We start from the raw sequence: 18,798 nt of genomic DNA on the forward strand, positions 1-18,798 counted from the left end.
TTACTGTTCTCTTACCTTTAACTGTTTGCTAAATTTTAACCCAAAATAAGTAGGTTATAAGTCAAAAAGTTTATATAAAATTATGAAAATTTGCAATAAACGCCTTTGATATTTGTTATTGCAAATAACAATTTGTTGAGAGGTTGTGATATGTTCATAACTTTCAATTATGTTTACCCTTTTATTACATGGTTTTATTGAGTTGAAATTTCATAGGTTGCATGAATTTGAAGTCCTCTATCCATCAAAGTCTATCAAGTGGCAAAAAATTTGGCCTTGTGAAATTGACGATAATTCACTAATTAATAGTTTGTGACAATTACATTTCCCCATTAGAAAAAAGAAAAATTACATTGAACTTGTATTCGAACTTACAATGTTGTCACTAGAGATAGAATCATAGAAAGGTTAGTTTTCCTATTCATAGTTACATGAAGCCAAATGTTCTAAAATAATCTTATCAAAAAAAAAAAAGAATTGTTCTAAAAGAATGACCACATTATTGGTAGGCCTAAGCCAAAATGTATAATTAGCACTGGGGTTTACCATGCAGATCTGCTAGGGCCAGGGAGGTCAGGGTGGTTGTTCAAACACTAGATGCTTCATATGGGTGGAGCATCGATGGAGAGGAGCCAGCCGAATTAAGTACCACTGGGGGGGGGGGGGTGACATGATCTCACTTGCATGATCATAGATGTTCTGAAGGAAGTAGTTCTAGTCAAATGAATGTTTAATGTCTCATGCCCTTCAAGGTAAAAGATCATAGACATCCAAGAAATAGGGACCACACTCCAAGACCACAAAGTGGTGCTTTTTCGAAAAAGATATGTTCCAACTCCTTTGAATTGCTCCAGACTTCCGCAGTGTTCCATCATTTAGATTTTGTTTGCTTTAATTCATATAAAAAACTCTGGGCAAACAATACTGATAACAAATTGTAGGATTTATGGAGATTCAATGGGTGAGCTAAATGTGAAATTTAGGGACCTATATTTATTGTATAACCCACCATATACCCCTTGTTTCCTTTTTTTTCCCCCACAATAGTCATTGTGTTTCAAACAGATTTAATGCAAGGGACATTATATTGGTTTGAAATTCAGTCTAACTGGTTATTGACATTGACAACATGTTCACAGAGGTCCCAAACTCCCAATAAATACTTTCTAATTTTGGAGGACAAGGGTAGAATAAGCCAAGATGTGATTGTGATCAAGATATTCTATCCAAAAATAAGTTTCCAACCAGATCTGGGAAGTAATATGAGTTCATATTGAATCTACTGCAGGTACCCTCTTTACTCAACAATCATTTCAAGGGTACTTATAGTTGGAATGTTGATACAATCTAGCTTGAACAGGTAAGGTATAGATAGTTAAGGTTTTTAGATCATTAATTAACAATGGATACATAACAAATTTTCACCCTCCTCCCATTTCCCTGTGTAGATAGGAAGTTTAGGAAATTTCGATGCACAAATAAACACACTTGTCAAGTAAAATTTCGTTACCACGATTCTGTTGTGGTAAGTTTATTAGAACGAGTAACCATTTTAGAGGAAAATTTATCTTACTTTGTGTTGATTAATTGATGACAGGAATAAATATCGATGCATTGTCGAGAAGTATTTTCTATTGTTCGAAGAAGTCCAAGGAGGAAGGGTGAAACGTGATACAAGTTTAGAGTGATTTAGACAAATTGCACAACTTGATTTAGGATAATAGCATTGATTCATGTCCTTGGAGTGCAATCCCACTGTTTTTGAATGTTTATAAATCATTCTCCTAATTAAGTTTTTGTTTCAAGTCCTCGGGCGAATATGTGATATACGTAAGCACAATGCTGCTTTGGCTATGCATAGGAAATTTAGAATTTTGGATATAGGACTCATTGTTGATGTTCTCAACTATATTAATTATCAAATTATTTCTTTCCTCATTAAAAAAAAAATGGTATTTGGTCAACTAATTAGGGGTGTCAATTCGTGGCCTGACCTGACTAAACTGACTGGGACCAACCATTTATAGACTGGCCCGGCCCGAACTGTTTATTAAACGTGTCGGGCTTGAGCCTGACCCGTTTATAAATGGTCGGTCTCGGTTTTGCTACTTGGACCGTCGAGGCACCCGACCGAGCCCGATCGAATAACACCCGACCGAGACTGACCTATTGTGCACCTGCTTGGGCCTACCCTTTAATAATTGTAGAATACCTATTTTACCCCCCAAATTAAAGAGTAAAAACTAAAAAGTAAAGACATGTTTACATTTTAAATAATGGTTATATTTGGTATCATTTATTGATTTATTGTCAATTTTTTTGGCTTGCATGAGTGGGCCGGAATATAAGAGCACATTTTAAAGAGGGCCCATTTAAAAACCGGTTAAAGCCCATTTAACATTAAACATGTCAGTAGCTTGATTAAGTCCCGACTAAAGCCCAATTAAGGTAACCCGATTATAACCCGATGCCAACCGACCGAATATAAAGTGTACCATGCCCTCAATAACTAAGCCCGATTAGTTAAATGGGCGGACATGGTGTAGCCTTTGAAAGTCTTCAAGCCCGATTAAGCCCGACCGAAACCGGACCAACCCGTCTGATTGACACCCCTACAACTAATGATTGGATTAATTGTATACCTTATGGATTTACAACAATATCAAATTCCATATTTGAATGATATCAAAACCTTCTCATGCAACATGGATATATGGTTTTGGCTAACTAACGACTGGATTATTAGTACTCCTTATGAATTAAAAATAATATAAAATTCTCTACTTGAATTAAACCAAAACTTTCTCATGTATACCCATGCATCATTGTATTTTATCATCCATGTTTATCTATGTATCCCCTTTAATCTCTAATATCTAGATTTTCAAAGCTTTATTTTGTCATTAGGTACACTATATTTGAGCTGAAACTTGACATATTGACAAAAGACCTTAGGATCTATCTATCGACAAAATTCGGGCCTCTTCCAATAAGATATTTGGCTTATTTCGATATTCTAAAAATAAATAGAGACATAGTAAACATAAGAGGGAAAAATAGCCCTAATCACTTATTACATGGGAAAGGGACAAATTTTGAGATATGAGGGGGGCTAAGATCCAAGGGGCACGGGGTCATTTCCGAAGGGGAGGGAGAAAGAGTGACACAAGTTGGGCATCCAGTAGTGTGCGTAGCCTTTTTCAATAAATATTTAAATAAAGGGAAAAAGAAGTTTAGAGACAACGTGGCTTTTACACCCAGACACGAGGAGGAGTGAAATGATCATCCATCCCTATGAAAAAACGAAAATCTCATCGCCATTGATGCTTCCGCATGTGCTTCCATTGGTCCCCACACTATTGCCTTTTGGGGAACCCTCACCCACAAACAAATAACATATATTTGATATTGTTTTGAGAAACAAATTTATTTGGAACTTAATAATCTCATATATTCTTAAAAAAAATAAAATCTCATATAATGAATAAAATTTATTGATGTGATCATTGCTCCTATTATATGCCAACTTATTTGTAGATATTTCAATCAATTTCGTTGTTAAGTGGATTTAGAAAAATCTACCATGAGAATCATTCTACAGGGATTTATAACTAAAGCAATGGTCAATGAATTTTACTGAAAAAATAGAGATCTAAAGGGATTGGATATGGATTAGATACAGATTTGATATGGTTATTCATGATCAAATATAAATATTCCTAAACGAATACAAATATGAATTGAATTCAGATTTTCGACTATTCGTTTATATCTCTGACTTATAAAATCTTAACCTTCCTCTCCTAAATGAATACAATTTGCTCTCAATCCATCTTTCTAAGTTGTCTTAGCTCTTTTCCTCATTGCTAGAACCTGTATAAACTTCAAGAACCCTTAAAATCATTAATTGATTATCTAATCAGACTGGATAATTGTTTTCCAGATAATTCTAATTCGAATCCGATACCCTTTGACCAGATACGGATACATATGCGAACTAAATTTGAATTTTCAGCTATCCATTTATATCCCCACCAAAAAGGGGATAATTATTTCTCTTAGTGAAAAAAACAAAGAGGAAGGGCAAAGAAACGGAGAAGCTAATGTTAGAACGTATGATTCTTTTCTTCAAATCTTCAATACACAACATCCAATCTCATAAACTTTGTCTAGTTGTAAGGGAAACAAAGGGAAGGAAAGTGAAATCAAATCAATATTAAAGTGAATAATTTTATAATCATTATTTTACATCATTATGTAATTAACTTCAAAACATTAATTCTAAATCTGATTATTAAATTTTATTTTAATTTGTATCCAAATCCCTTTGGCTTAGAAAGTAAAATAAAGATTACATAGAAAAATAAATTCCAAATATGATAAGATGTTTACACAAATAACAAAATCATGATTACAAAATTCTTCTTTTTATTCTCAAAACTGATTGCACTTCCCTTTCCCTTCCCTTTTAGTTACAACTAGACAAAGCCTATATGAAAGGGCAAGGGGGCAAGGGAAAAAATTAAAAAGAAAATGTGCCCTAACCTCTTACCAACTTAAAGTAACATATTACCCAAACAACTTAACAAATAATAGAAGCTAGATCTGCCTCCATATATATAGTTATACACACATAAACACATAATAGTACATACCCTTATGATGTATGGAGAAGTCCAAATAAGTCCCACAATATCACTCCAATAATTACCAAACAATCCTAACAATAAAACAACATAAAAATGTAAGGCTCCTCTTAAAAGGAACAATTTTTCTCATCTCAAGCATAGGAGTTAAGAAGCTCAAGGAATATGCCTATGGTTCATATCTCAATCACCACTGCTTAATGCAAATGCCTACGGCTCATTTCTCTTGAGTGATCACTGCTTGAGGAGGAGGAAGGATTGAGCCCATATTCACTTGTTGCCCCATACTCACTGCTCCCCATTTCTTGGCTTGCCAGTGCCATCTTCCTAAACTTCTTCATGTCTTCATTATATGATGTTGCATCATAGTCTGAGCTAGTACTTGAGTGAAAGGCAGAGCTATGCCCAGGTTTTACACCCTCATTCGAAACTTCTAATGAGCCTTCACCTTCCAGTGCACGCACAATCTGCTCAATAGAATTTGCTATTGTTATCACATGTTCAATTCATTTGAGAAGTGAAGATGATCACATACAAAAGAACAACTTAATAGCCATATTTGCAAATTAAGACCTTATAGTGGGAAGGTATTAACTTCCATCTTCACAAGAAAAGAGAAGAATGCTTTTTTGTATTTTCACTAGGTGACATATCTAAATGATCCATCAAAGTATATATTAATAAAGAAATAATGAAAAGAATGGTACAACTATACAAATATAAAGTCTAGATTAAATCTAGGCAAAAAAACAACACAAAATTAGCTCTACCAGGATTTCTCTCCACCCTCGGCCTAATAATAAGAATAATATAAAAACCTAACTATTTAATTTTTATATCAGCCAATCTCATAATATCGAAAACAAAATTATTCCTTTTTGGACATTAAAGCATATAACATAAATAGAATACGTACAAAAATCCCTCTATTTTTTTTATTTTTTTCTTGTTGGGCATATTTTTCTTATTGACAAGTTATAATAAGAATAAGGAGAAATTTTTCATTCACCACACAAGAGGGTTCACCGCAGCATTTTAGAGTTTTAGTATTTTCCCTGAAATATCCTCGTAATATCCTCCCACAACCATCTAAAGCACCACGGTGCATGGACATGGGTTTAAGAAAATTCCGTCCTAAGAAAAAATGAAGAAGCTTTTCCTGACCTAAATTGTTTACATGCACACCAACTTTTAGACTCAAATTAAATCATACATCTTCCCATGCATTGGTATATTCCTTTGTAATTTCAGTCATTCATTTTTTTTTTTTTTGGGAAAACATTCTTCATGAAATTTTAAAAATTTTTTTTTTTTTTTTTCACAAGTTAGTGAACTCCGTTTTGGTTGAAACTTGACATATAAGTACTGTCCATCGGGGTTTATCCGTCCACAAACTTTTGGTTTTATCTAATTTGTTAGGCTGTCACATGAAAAATATTGGTAACAAACTAGGGAAACAATCTTCTCCAACAAAAAAAAAAATACCAAAACAAATAACACCAATTTTTTTAAGGATCTTAGTCAATTTGGTTAAGAAGTGTTCAAGCTCTAGATTTTTGTTTCGTATTCTTTTAGCAAAGGCAAAACCTTTTAGGTTATTCTTTTGTGGACAAATTTCTAAGGTATTTTCCTTTGGAGAGGGGTAATTTTTCTGGAGGTAGTGGTTAAACCAATGGGAGGACAGGGATTGGGTCATTTCTAAAATGGGAGAGAGAGAGCACCCAGCACGTGCCCAACCTTCTCCCTTCCTCTTTTCATGTTATTTATCATATGTGTGGTTTAACCAATTTTTTCATGGATGGTCCAGATGATCTTGACAAAATTAGTCTGGGACACAAACGGTTCTGGGAATAGGAGGCCAAGGACCAATCAATCCAATTTAGAACCAGGATGATGGGTTTGGCCATCTACAGGGCTGGTCTCTGCTTGATTGATGATGACTATAAATGACTATAAATGAAGTATCCTTAATTTATATCCTTGTACCTGGCTCATCTTTGGACGCCTCCTTGCAGAATGGCGAATGCTTGCAGCTGCACACGTGATCATATGAGCCATTTCTTGGGGATTGTAATTGTTCCCCAAACGTGGGTCCACCAAGCTTTCATAGTTGCCATCTTCCAGTGCACGTGTTAGAAGAGGCCTAGCCTGTTCTCAAATAGATGAAGAAATGGGTCAGTGATGATTTATAATTAGATTTTACTTCCTTATTGAAAACATGAAGAGAGAAACAAACCCAATCTACTAGACTATCTTCCATGTATGAGTTAGTAGTATCCACAGGTCGTTTTCCAGTAATCAATTCCAGCAACATGACACCGTATGAGAAGACATCAGATTTATCAGTTAGCTTCCCACTGGATGCATACTCAGGAGCCAAATATCTACATTAAAGTGACAAACAAAATCAAGAAATCAATGAAGTTTCATTACAATAATTCCATTTGTGCGTGTGTGATTTCGAGACTTATAATCAACATCTAATTGATGATTCTCACCCAAACGTTCCCATTATGCGTGTGGATACATGAGTGCAATTGTCATTTGATAGCTTAGCTAGTCCAAAATCTGCCACCTGGATTATTTCAATTGCGTGAGTTAGTTCAGGAAAGAAAATCGATTCAAATCCTCTGTGGTGAGTGGCAGTGAGAATTCAACGATCGAGAGGGTCTCGGCATGCTCACTGTCTCCTCGCAAAGGATTTTGTGCAAATGATCTGCGATACTAATGATCAATAAATGATATATACTTTTTTTTTTCTTCATTAAAAGATCATTTGTATTAAAAGGAAAAAAGAAAAAAGAAAATAAGCTAGATTATAAACCAGATACTCCAATAAAAAAACAATTACGACTCCCCACCTCCATCATTGCTATAAGAGACCCAAAATGCCATCACAGAAACCATTATCTAATGTGACGAGATTTGAAATCTCAGTGTACAATTAGAACTAATTCATTTTGTTTCACCCATGTTTGTAAACTTATGTCTGCAATTCGTAGATGGATAATGCACTTACCATGGCTTCAAAATTATCATCCAGTAGAATATTAGCAGCTTTAATGTCGCGATGAATGATGCGAGGGTGGCCTACAATTAGTTGTCGAAAGATTATTATGAATGTGGACTGGAGGTAACAAAAAATATAGATATTGATTCTGATATAAATATTACATACAATCTTCATGAAGGTATGCAAGTCCTTTAGCTGATCCTAATGCAATCCGGAGCCTTGTTGCCCAATCCATTGTTGGACGACCATGTCCTAACGAAATAAAATCAGAATTAATTTCAAAGAATGGTTGTCATGGTTTAATGATTATGAAAATTTGATGATGGATTTATGCGAAAAAGAATAGATCTGGAAGAATTACATACCGTGAAGATGGTACTCCATTGTTTTGTTGTTAACAAATTCATAGACCAACATCCGTTGCCCACCAGCTATACAGTAACCAACGAGAGACACAAGGTGACGGTGATGGACACGGCTGATGATCTCGACCTCTGCCTGGAACTCACGCTCTCCTTGTCCACTACCTGACTTGAGACTCTTCACTGCTACCACCGTGCCAGTACCAGCCAATACTCCCTTGTGTACGTATCCAAATCCACCTTGACCCAACAAGTTGGCCTGAGAGAAACCATTTGTCGCTGCTGCTAGTTCATCATAGCTGAATGTGCTCTTATTGAATCCAAGGGACATACTTGGAGATGGAGGTGGGAGTGGAGGATAGTGTGGCCCTGAGTAATTAGAGCTCATTTCGCTGCTGCTCATCATGGGAGGCGGTGGAGGTGGTGCAGGCCATCCTCCTCCTCCTCCTCCTCCGCCTCCTCCTCCTGGCGATGTCCCCGGAGGTGGTGGCACCATACCACCGTGGCTCATCAATTGTGGGCTGTTGTTCCAGTTTGGAGGAGGCCCGCTACTGTAAAAATCATTGCTTGCTGTGTATTGTTTATATCATTGATCAGTAACAGATGTTATAAAGGAAATTAAGGAACGTAAGTTGCCCAGGAATAATGAGTACCTTTGTGTCCCTTGCTGGGGTCACCATAGTATTGCATCTGATCATGTGATCTTCGCTTCTTCTTCCTGGTGCACACAATGATCACAATCATAATAATAAGTAGCAAGGCAACCCCTGCTGTGATTCCTGCTATAAGGGGGATCTTGTTAGAAGCACTGGAAGAAGACGAGGATGGCGAATCATTGCTTGATGATGATGATGATGAATGTGAAGGCGTATGTGATGATGACTTATGTGGCGGCGGCGGGGGTGGAGATAACGCCCCTGATGGATTTGATGACGATTGGGGTGGTGGAGGTGACCAAGGTGGAGAATTGTTGTTGTTGTTGTTGTTGTCATTGGAAGATGGAGGAGGCGCCGACGATGTTGAGGAAGAATTGTCTGGTGGTGGAGGTGAGGATGAACCTTTTGATGATGGAGGTGGGGATGATGACCCCTGCTGCGGTGGTGGAGATGTGGACGTGGAAGAGGATGGTGGGGGAGGAGGACTTGATTTGGGTGGTGGAGATGTCGCCGGTGGAGGTGATGATTGTGAAGGTGGTGGTGGTGAAGATGATGGTGGTGGTGAAGATGATGGAGGTGGGGAAGATGATGAAGGTGGTGGCGATGATGATGAAGGCGGTGGCGACGCTGGTGGTGACGGAGGTGGTGCATTTGGCGAGGGAGGACTTGAAGATGAATTAGTAGAGCCTGATGAGGGAGCAGTCACAGGGGGCGTAGCCATTTTGTGGAGGAACTTCCGGCCAGGATTAACGTCAATGGCTGCCGGGAAACTCCACCCGTCCCGTAACTGCTCGTCTAATCGAAGACTTCTACTGTAGAACCCTACATAAGAAAATGCAAGAAAAATTAGCAAAGCTATCAATAGATTAAAAAAAATAAATAAATAAATCAACTATAGGGAGGAAACAAATAAGAAAAAATGTTTTTTTCTTTTTCCATTTTTTTATTTTCGAGTTAGATCTAGCAACTCGTAAAAAAAATAAGAAAAAAATTTGATTCCTCTCCATCAGGTTGTACCCTTCAACCCCTTCTCGCATTGAAAACATTATCGATCTATACGTTAAATTCTGTAACCTAAAAATCTACCATGAAAATTGAGTTATATATTTAACATCTAGAGAGAGAAAAAGATGAAACCTGAATTAAGAAGATGGGCAGGGTTCTTTCATTAAAAAAAAAAAAGGAAGAAGGTTATAGGAGGGCTCTCACAAGGAGAGGCAAATTAAAGAGGTAGAACAATGCAAAACTATAATTTTGACTGGGTTTTGCTCAGTCATACTTCCTAAGCCCACAAAACCACCTCTCACCAAGAAACAAAAGAAGAAGAAAGAACAAAAACAGATTGTTGAAAACCCACCTCTCTTTGTTCCTCCTTCCTTGTGTTGTCTCTGCCACCTTTCGTTTTAGGTTGAGTTTGTTAATGGGTTTACCTGTTCTTTGCTATGCCATTATCTTAAATGTCCTAACAAATGGCACCAATCCCCACTTTGGACGCTCTTCTGCTCATTTGTAATCACGACGACCACTAGAATACTGAGTTTGCTTGCCTGCTTGGTTCGTCAACTTCGGGTTCTAGAATCCACACCAGAGACCGTTCGTTGAGTGGGTCACCATACGGATGAGCTTACATTCACCATCCATCCACCCACACCGCTATGGCTATGGTATCTCAATTAGAGGTTGCCATGCATGGGCCAGTCCCTGTGATTACTGGTGATCTAAACCATTTCCTATACACATCTAACGGTGGGAATCACCACATGCATCACCCTTCCATCTGGCATTAATTATTAATAGCTTACCCAGCCTATGTGCATGGCCCAATCGGCTAGCAATCCTTTTGAAATATTGAAAAGATATTGGACCATTAAAATAGAAAAGAAAAGTGCACCCTCGGTGGGCATACATTTATTTATTTATTTAATTTTTTCTTGTAATACAAAAAGGATAACATGGGTGATAAACAAAAGATTTAGATACAAATTATCTTAAATTAAAGAGTGAAAATTGATTAAACTGGCCATCCAAGCTTGGATCACTATCCTAGAAACATTGCTGTAAACACGCCATACACCAAAAGGTCATTAAAATTATGAAAAACATGAAGGTTGCCATGGTAGGACTGGCTGACATGGCCAAATGGCTCTCTACTTGCCCATAGTAAGATTGGCAGGCAAAGCCACGTGAGTGCCAAACTTGGCCATACCGATGACAAACAGCATGTGTGGGACTTCCAAGTAGCGCTTTCAAATTTGAAGCCGGTCAAACATATGGGCACATCTAATATACTAGTTGGCCCGGTTAATGCATCTGTAATATATAAAAAACGAGAAGGAACCCTACCCGTCCTTGTGGCTCATGCGTTGGCGCGCATGAGTATAGACAAAGCAAAAAATTTCCTTACTTAGGGTGTCAATCGATCAGGTCAAGTCAATTTCTGTCGGGCATGATCAAGCTTGAGCACTTTAAGACCCGCACCTTGATCGACCCGTTTGAATGATAGGGCCTCATATGCTAGGCATTGTTCTATTTATATATAAACGGTTGGTCAGGTATTGATTTTTAATCAGACAACCAATATTCAAGCTAAATGACCTAATTAGCCATTTATTTCTAACTGGGCTTTAAACATAACGACCTGAGTAAAAGGACTCTAATCGGGCTTTGAACATGTCGAGCTAGTAATCGATCGATCTCGATCGATGCCTGTCGGTTGCACCCTTGCATCGAAAAGAGCATATTAGAAATTGCCCAATTAAGCTTGATCCTGACACATTTATTAATCAGGATGGGCTTGAAATTCGCACCCCTAGCTGCCCAGCCCCTACATGGTCGATGTTCCCGCGTGCACTTGTATTGGCTTGTACACCGATGCAAAAGCCACAGGGCCTTACAGAATAAAAATTTATCAGGATATCGAATCTGCTTTCTCTATCTACAATCATACTATTCCATTTCCTCATCCAACGATATATGTTATATAAAAAAAAAAAATGCAAAGATAATGTATTGCATAAGGTAACTTATTTTTCATACATTGAAAGAATTTTTTTCCCCTTTTCTGGGGATGGTGGGACTGGGGGGAGGAATCCTAGACTAGTTGAAGCATAAGATGTCTGAGACTCAAAACATGCGAGGGGGGCTGAATTCTACTGCACTAGCCTCAAGTCGGCTGTGCTAATGGCTGCTATGCTCATTGTACACTTAAAAAACCTGATGGATGAGTATACTAAAGAAAATGAAATAAAGTATGATCCATTTTAGTGAAACAATAGAAGTATTTCAATCACCAAAATGCTGACTATAAAAGTTTTTTTTTTAGGGGTGGGGTGGGACATTGTCACATTGTCATTTGCATTACTTAACTTTATATCAAATTGGACAAACACTTCCTAATTTGTTGCTTACTCTTATGGATTAATGAAATACTTATCGTTTGATACATAATAAAATTTTCACCCCATTTTATAGACAGTCGAATCAGTTCGATAATTAATATCTCCTTTTTATTAATTCTGTAAAAGTTAGATCCCTCTAAACAACATCACACTCATACTCAATTCTCCTGTTTGAATAGTGGATATAATAATCTGCCGAGGGAGGGAGAAACAATTAAGAAACCTATTATAAGTTTTAAAATTAATTGATTACAAACCTTAAACATTCTTTCTTCTTCTTCTTCCTTTTTTTTATTTTTTATTTTTTTGGAGTATTAAAAACTTATAGATTAGGGCATCAAAGGAAATATGGTCTTTCTCCAAAACCTTTTAACAATTTCTTGATCTTACACTAATACCTTTATCAAAAAACAATATCTTACACTAATACCTATTCTGGTATTGGGTTGAATAGGGTTCAAATAATCAAACCCTTCACCCCACCCTTTTTTTTTGTTTGTTAATTCAAAGAAAGAAAATTAGGCATTAAGAGGATAGAAAATTTACAAAATAACGTTTCTGAGTCATAGCCAATTGAGCCTTGAGTTTAACAGCTCCTAAAGTCATAGGGTTACTTTCTACACAAAAAATCTTGCTCAACAATTGTTCCAGTTCTAGTCTGTGAGCAAAGGTGGCCCACGACCACCTCAAAAAATTACTATTATCCCATAAATCATTTACATCAGCCACATCTATTAAAATCCTATCCACCTTTCATCCCAGCTTCGAGAGAACCTTTAATCCGATCAGCATTCCCATGGCCGCCACATCAAAAGCCTTTCCTATCATAGCAAAGTCAGCAAGGGAATATAAGTAATGCCTTTCTGAACAAAATGCTATAGACCAACCAGAAATACCCAAAGATCTATTAGCTACAGCTGTGAGCCTTTGACTAGAAGCACATGGTGTGCAAATGCAGGAAGAGGGCATGTCATAACAGTTCTAACGTCATATTCCGGTTCCTCAAACCTGGATAATGCATAATACTTATAATATTTCCCCAGCCATGTATTGACTTGTGAAAGCACGAAACCTGGATTTGGGCGTTGCGACCGCATCACTACCAAATTCCCATGATTCCACATAAAGTAACATGTAGTAATAATAATATAAAAAACATATGATAATTCCTTAAGATCAAAGTTACACGAGTTAAGCAGATCTCGATACTAGATAATCTATTTTTTTCCCCCAAATAAGAATGACCTTTCTACAGCTAACTGTAATATATAGTCTCCTACCTTCAAAGAACTCCACCCCTCTCCTCTCCCACCCCCACTTTACATAAAAAAAAAAAAAAAAAAGAAGAAGAAATCGATTGTAGACTACCAGACTATATATACTATTCGTATTGATGATCCATTATTGCCATGGATTTTGAGGAATTCGTTACTATCTCATGTAGGATCTGGTGCAATTTGAACGTGTGTTATTTTAGATTTTTTTTTTTCTAAGAAAATTTGCATAATTTCAAAAACGAAGAGATATTGCCCAAGGGAAAATGCATGGGATATTTTGATGCAAGAAGGTAGTTTAATTAAATATAGGAAAATAATCTTGTACCACCCATAATTTTAAACTTTATATAAGATACCACCCTAATTTGTTAATAATATCGAATACATTCCTCATTTTGAAAACGAAACTATACTTAAATCCACTCCGTTAGTTGATTCTTGTTAAGTGATAATGTCAAGGAATTAAAATTTACTAAATGCTCCAATTACCCTTGAAGAAGGGTAAACTTACCTTTTTATCCTTCATTGTAAAACCCCAAATCGATGATGGAATCCAATTAGGGCTTCTTTGTTCTCTAAGAGCCCGTTTGTTTCATGGGGAGTTGGATGGGATGGGGTTTAAAGGGTGGGATAGTTGTACGAACTATACCACCCCAACAGATTTGGATTGTTTGTTTAACAGGGGTAGGATTTTGGGGAGACATTGCCAAAATTCCTGTCCAACGTGTCTTGCGGATTCTCCCACCCCGACCCCTTACAAATTATCACCAAATCGGCGGAATTTTGCTAAAAATCCCGAGACTTTGTGGAAGTGCAGCCTCTTGATGATGAGTATGATCTATATTCCCCTCTTGAAGAACCTCCATCTCCAGTTCTTCGAAGTAAATTTAAGCTCTTGAAGAAAGCAAATAGGGTTTCAAGCGAGGGTTGTCAAGAAGAGGAAGCTGGTTTGGTCTCTGCCTTGGATTCTCTGGATGGGGGTAGATATTGACTATTGGAAAACCTTAGATATCGGGACATCAGTGGATCCAACTCTGGCTGAATCGGTACCTAAGGGTTTTGACGATGAAAGGGATTTGGATTTTGGTTTGAATGGTTCCTCTGCCAGTCATGATCATTCTGAACCTCTTAAAGCCTTTGACGCTGGAGAGGGATCTAATTTGGACGCTTTAGATGTAGACACCGAAGAGTTCAATGGAAAAGGAGTTTGGGTTTGGGAGAAGAGATTAGAGGAGAAAAGCACTTTAGAATTGAATAAGGTGAAATAATTGAAGAAAAGGCCTTGTAAGGGTGGATCAAGAAGAGAAGAAAAATAAGAAGGCTAAGGCTCGTTTGATTTTGAGTCTGTTGTTTCTGTACCAGGAAACAGTAGAAATAGTTTTCTCCGTTTCTGTGCTAAGAAACAGTTTTTGAAATTGAAAAAAGTGTTTTGAGTTTTCGTTTTTGAAAACATGTTCTACAGAAATTGGTGTTTAATAACCACACAAGGCCCCGAAAAAGTTTTAATACCATTGATCACTTTCAAGGGATTTCAGCCAAAAATTCAGAAATCAAAGATAAAAAACCATGCCCAAACCAACTTGTCTGCAAGTTTCACTGGCTTGACTATAAATCAGATATAAAGGAACCGTGACACAAGTCTTGTGATTCAAATAAGATATCTTTTGCAAATTTCAAAATTACAATTGCATTAACTGAGGGTGCTTCATATGCAGCCATTATAGACAACATAATTTAACAAAACTCAATGTTCAATAACAAAAAAAAAAAATGAAAATTTATTATCACTCATTTACACTTGGCCTATATTTACTAAAATTCCCCTATCAATTTTTTTTTTTCTGATACTTCCCTATTTTTAGTCTTTTATATCTCTTGCTCTTTTTAAATATCCAGATTACCCTCTCTTTTCACATGTAACCGGCTCTCTCCCACCTTTTCCCTTGTTGGTTTTTTTTTTTTTTACGTCTCTTTCCTTCCTGCTCCTTTTTTTTCTTCTGAACACCACGGAAGGTCACACCACCCTGTTTCCTTCTTCCCCTTTCTGAAGCGTCTTTTGAAACTCTAGCGCAAGAAAGTAACTACCGGCACATCGACCTCTTTGATTTAGAATCGGGATCATTTTAGGGGGTTAGAGAGTCTCTGAACCCAAATTTCCACCATTACAATCGATTTTTCTCCCCCAAAGAAATTTCCAGGAATACCACCAGATCCTTGGTGAGTCAGCTCCGGGAGAGAACGATTCCACACTAGAATCCCATAACTTCTCCCATAAAGGAATTGAGGATACTTCGGCTCAATGGATTGTTCCTTCATTCTCTCCTAGCGACGATTTGATCGCTTTCAACTAGGACTTCAACATGAATTCTGGTTTGAGGATAGTGAGAAGAGACGGCTCAAAGACATGGTTGTTGGGTGATTCTAAAAGATAGAAACACATTCTGGACTTCGTGGGATCCAACAGAAAATAATGGTGGGAGGGATTATCTACATGCCTATCGGATTATATTCGAGTCAGCCAAAAGAACGGTTCAGATTGCATGGATCAGTTTTGATTCAAAAGATCTTACGAATGATCGAGGCCACTGTGAAGATCCTCATAAGGGAAGACACCGACGACGCCTTCGGCCTTCCCATTGCTTTCGCCGGAAGGCAAGTTCGTGATTTTTCGGGCGGGAAGATCCAATCACAAGAACCTCTTTATAAAATCCATGAACAAATTACAAAAGGGTTCTTGATTCCTTCTTCTTCGTCTTCCAAGGAAAGAATGCAAAGGAGATTGGAAAGGATGTGAGATCTGAGAAGAGGAACCATCAATCACATGGAATCTCACTTGGATTCCATCAGATTTTATTGGAATAATCTTGATTTCTTACAAATTGGCTAAACAAAATCCAATTATTGGGGTTGGCAGTTGGCTAACACTTCATTGTAACTCTACGTTCTGGCTTTTTTTAGTAGTATTTTCTTTAGTAGAATCCTTTGTTTAATGGTTGCAGATGGATATATGTCATTTTTTGTGTTTAATATTTACTGATGAAAATGTGTCGTTTTGGGGAGTAATGGGTCCTTGATCTGGTCGGTGGTAGGGTCTGCTCAAGTTCATTCCATTGCCACTCTAGAATTCCTAGACTCAAGTTCTTCCAATGGCTGCGCATGGTAGCTTAGACCCCTACATAGGGGCGGCCGGAAAGGCAGGCCGACGCTCTTTTAGGGTTCTTCATGGGCTTCTCAAGTTGCTCAGGGGCGGTGGTAGAAGGGTTCACTTGTAGGCCTAAGAAGTAAGCAGTTTGTAAGGAAGCAAAACAAGGAAGGATGAGAAGACATAACATGGTTAAAAGAGTCTTTTCCATTTCTAAACTACCAGTGTTAGATTTTAAGGGTACTTTAGATATTTTGGGAAAATTAGGGTGATATCTCATATAAAGTTTAAAATTAGTAGTTGTACAAGATAATTTTCCTTAAATATATAATAATCAAAAGTTAGCTGAAAAAACGTATCGTATGATGCCTTTCCATCTTCTTGAATTGGTTAAGTTCATCAGAAATTAATGCTCGTCTAATTTGGAACTCATGAATGGGTTGCAAAAGGTGTTTTTTTTTTTTTTAAGATGTAAATTGAGAGAAAAGAAGACGTAAGCAGGGAGATGAAGAGCAATGGTTCGCAGCCAAGGATCTGGGAATGGTGATTTGTAATAGTACAAAGAGATGCACAAGGTGGACTCAATTGCCATCTTCTTCTACAATTTTTTTTTTTTAAATCTTATAAAACCCATTTTCTTTGATTTCACCATTCCTGAAAGCCAATTTTGTGAAACCAATTTTGGATGATTTCATCTTCTGTAAACATCTCCTAACGACATTCTCTTTATTATTTAGATCTATTTCCTTATGTTCAATTTCTTTTGTTAGTTTATATCTTTTGATTCATGATTCTGCAAATTTATCAGATTCCCAAATTTATAGACTAAGCAGTTTCTGGATTTCTGATCTGTTGATCTTTATGATCGCTGGAGGTTACGCGGATCAAGGTCAATCTATGTGGATCTGCAGAGTTTTCTTCTGGTGATGCTTTTAGCCTTTATTTAATTTGGTTATTGGATTTTTTTTTTTTTTTTTTCAGGATATACCGTTTGGCTAGAGGATTCATGTTTCTGGAGCGTTTTTTGGATTTTTTAGGCCGTAGGAGATATGATGGTGTTCGCGGTTCCTGTGAATCTTTCGTCGCTGGATGAGTAGAAGTGTAGAACAGATCCTTGAAGGCGGTTCCAGGTATTTGCCGTAGGGGATATGATGGTGTTCACAGCTAAGGATCTGGGAACGGTAAGAGAGAGAGAGACATTGAACATTATGACAAATTCCCACCATTTTTCCATTTTGATAGGATTTTGGAAGAGGGTGGGGTGAAGGTCACGTCAAGGGAAAACTCATTTCCCACACTTTTTAGTGAATTCTAACCGTTCAATCAATCGAAGGAATCTCGCTAACCTGCATGCACAAACAGTTAGTGGAAGGCACTAGGTTGAACCGGTGCAATAATCGTCTGAAGCTTAAGTCAAATCTGCAACAAGTAATTCTCTTTAATGATTTTTTCAATCCCCTCTCAGTGGAGGTTTATCTCCTATATTTATAGGCCATGTACTAATCAATTGCTACACATTTCGTGTCCTTCCTTGATTCTTGGTTTGGCGTCTAGAATATTTTGAATATTTCTTTTCTGACAAGAGTTGGAGTATTCTTGGGAACTTATCACACGTGTCTGCTGGTAACAATATTGGGAGATTACCCCACAGGGGTATATTCCTTTTTCTCAAGAGTCCTTCTCGGAGAGAACTCCTATGAATAAGGCCCAAAGGGGAGTCTTGCTAGGTTGGCAATGTAGAGAATATCGCCTCCTCACAGATGACCAAGGTAGAAAAACCCAGTTGGACAGGAACGACCTAGGAGCTCGGGTGGAAGAAGGATGAGGCGAGGGCTCGTCCTAATGTGGCCGAGCTAGGAGCTTGGTGGCGTTAAGGACAAGGTCAAGGCTCATCCCAATGTGGGTGAAGGATGAGGTGAGGTCTCATCCTGTTCAACTGGCTTGGACTCAGAGTCGAGCCTAGTACATATTTTGGCTCATCACTTTCTAATCCCACTCAAACAAACGTTACACTTTTCCATAGTTTTGGAAAAATCCGTACAATAAGTCCATCTCATCAAAGCCCACCTAAACAAAAGAGGCCTTAAGAATGTTTTTTAAGGGACGGAATAAATAAAGAAAACAGTAGTAAGGTTGCTCCATTACAACTTTGGGGTCGCAAGTTTGAATCGAAAAATAGCCTCTTCGTAAAGTGGAAGTACGACTGCATTATGGAAGTCTTGTTTTGTAAACCCTCTTCAATATATATATATATATATATATTTTAATCACTTTTCTTTGGTGATTCTAATTTCAAAACATGTA

At 37.5% G+C, this 18,798-nt stretch overlaps 1 protein-coding gene and 1 long non-coding RNA gene across 3 annotated transcripts; one reads left to right on the forward strand and one right to left on the reverse strand.

The window, feature by feature from the left end:
- Window positions 1-4,411: 4,411 nt before the first annotated feature.
- Window positions 4,412-10,117, reverse strand: LOC122093636 (proline-rich receptor-like protein kinase PERK4). Of its 2 annotated transcripts, none has more exons than XM_042663998.1 (9): window positions 10,035-10,117; window positions 8,675-9,499; window positions 8,025-8,591; window positions 7,825-7,911; window positions 7,666-7,736; window positions 7,145-7,221; window positions 6,883-7,030; window positions 6,633-6,794; window positions 4,412-5,113 (listed from the first exon to the last, which is right to left on the reverse strand). In XM_042663998.1, the coding sequence occupies exons 2-9, from the start codon at window positions 9,396-9,398 to the stop codon at window positions 4,844-4,846; spliced, it is 2,106 nt and encodes a 701-aa protein (XP_042519932.1). In that variant the 5' UTR covers window positions 9,399-9,499; window positions 10,035-10,117; the 3' UTR covers window positions 4,412-4,843. The 2 variants fall into 2 exon arrangements, with proteins under 2 accessions (XP_042519932.1, XP_042519931.1); XM_042663997.1 differs by lacking the exon at window positions 10,035-10,117 and adding an exon at window positions 9,815-9,961.
- Window positions 10,118-16,769: 6,652 nt separating this feature from the next.
- On the forward strand, window positions 16,770-17,994 carry LOC122093163. Its single transcript, XR_006144372.1, has 3 exons — window positions 16,770-17,069; window positions 17,303-17,383; window positions 17,476-17,994. It is a non-coding gene; the product is annotated as an uncharacterized LOC122093163 (long non-coding RNA).
- Window positions 17,995-18,798: the final 804 nt, after the last annotated feature.

The sequence above is a fragment of the Macadamia integrifolia genome, chromosome 11 (assembly GCF_013358625.1).
Source record: "Macadamia integrifolia cultivar HAES 741 chromosome 11, SCU_Mint_v3, whole genome shotgun sequence".
In the NCBI taxonomy this organism is placed as follows: domain Eukaryota; kingdom Viridiplantae; phylum Streptophyta; class Magnoliopsida; order Proteales; family Proteaceae; genus Macadamia; species Macadamia integrifolia.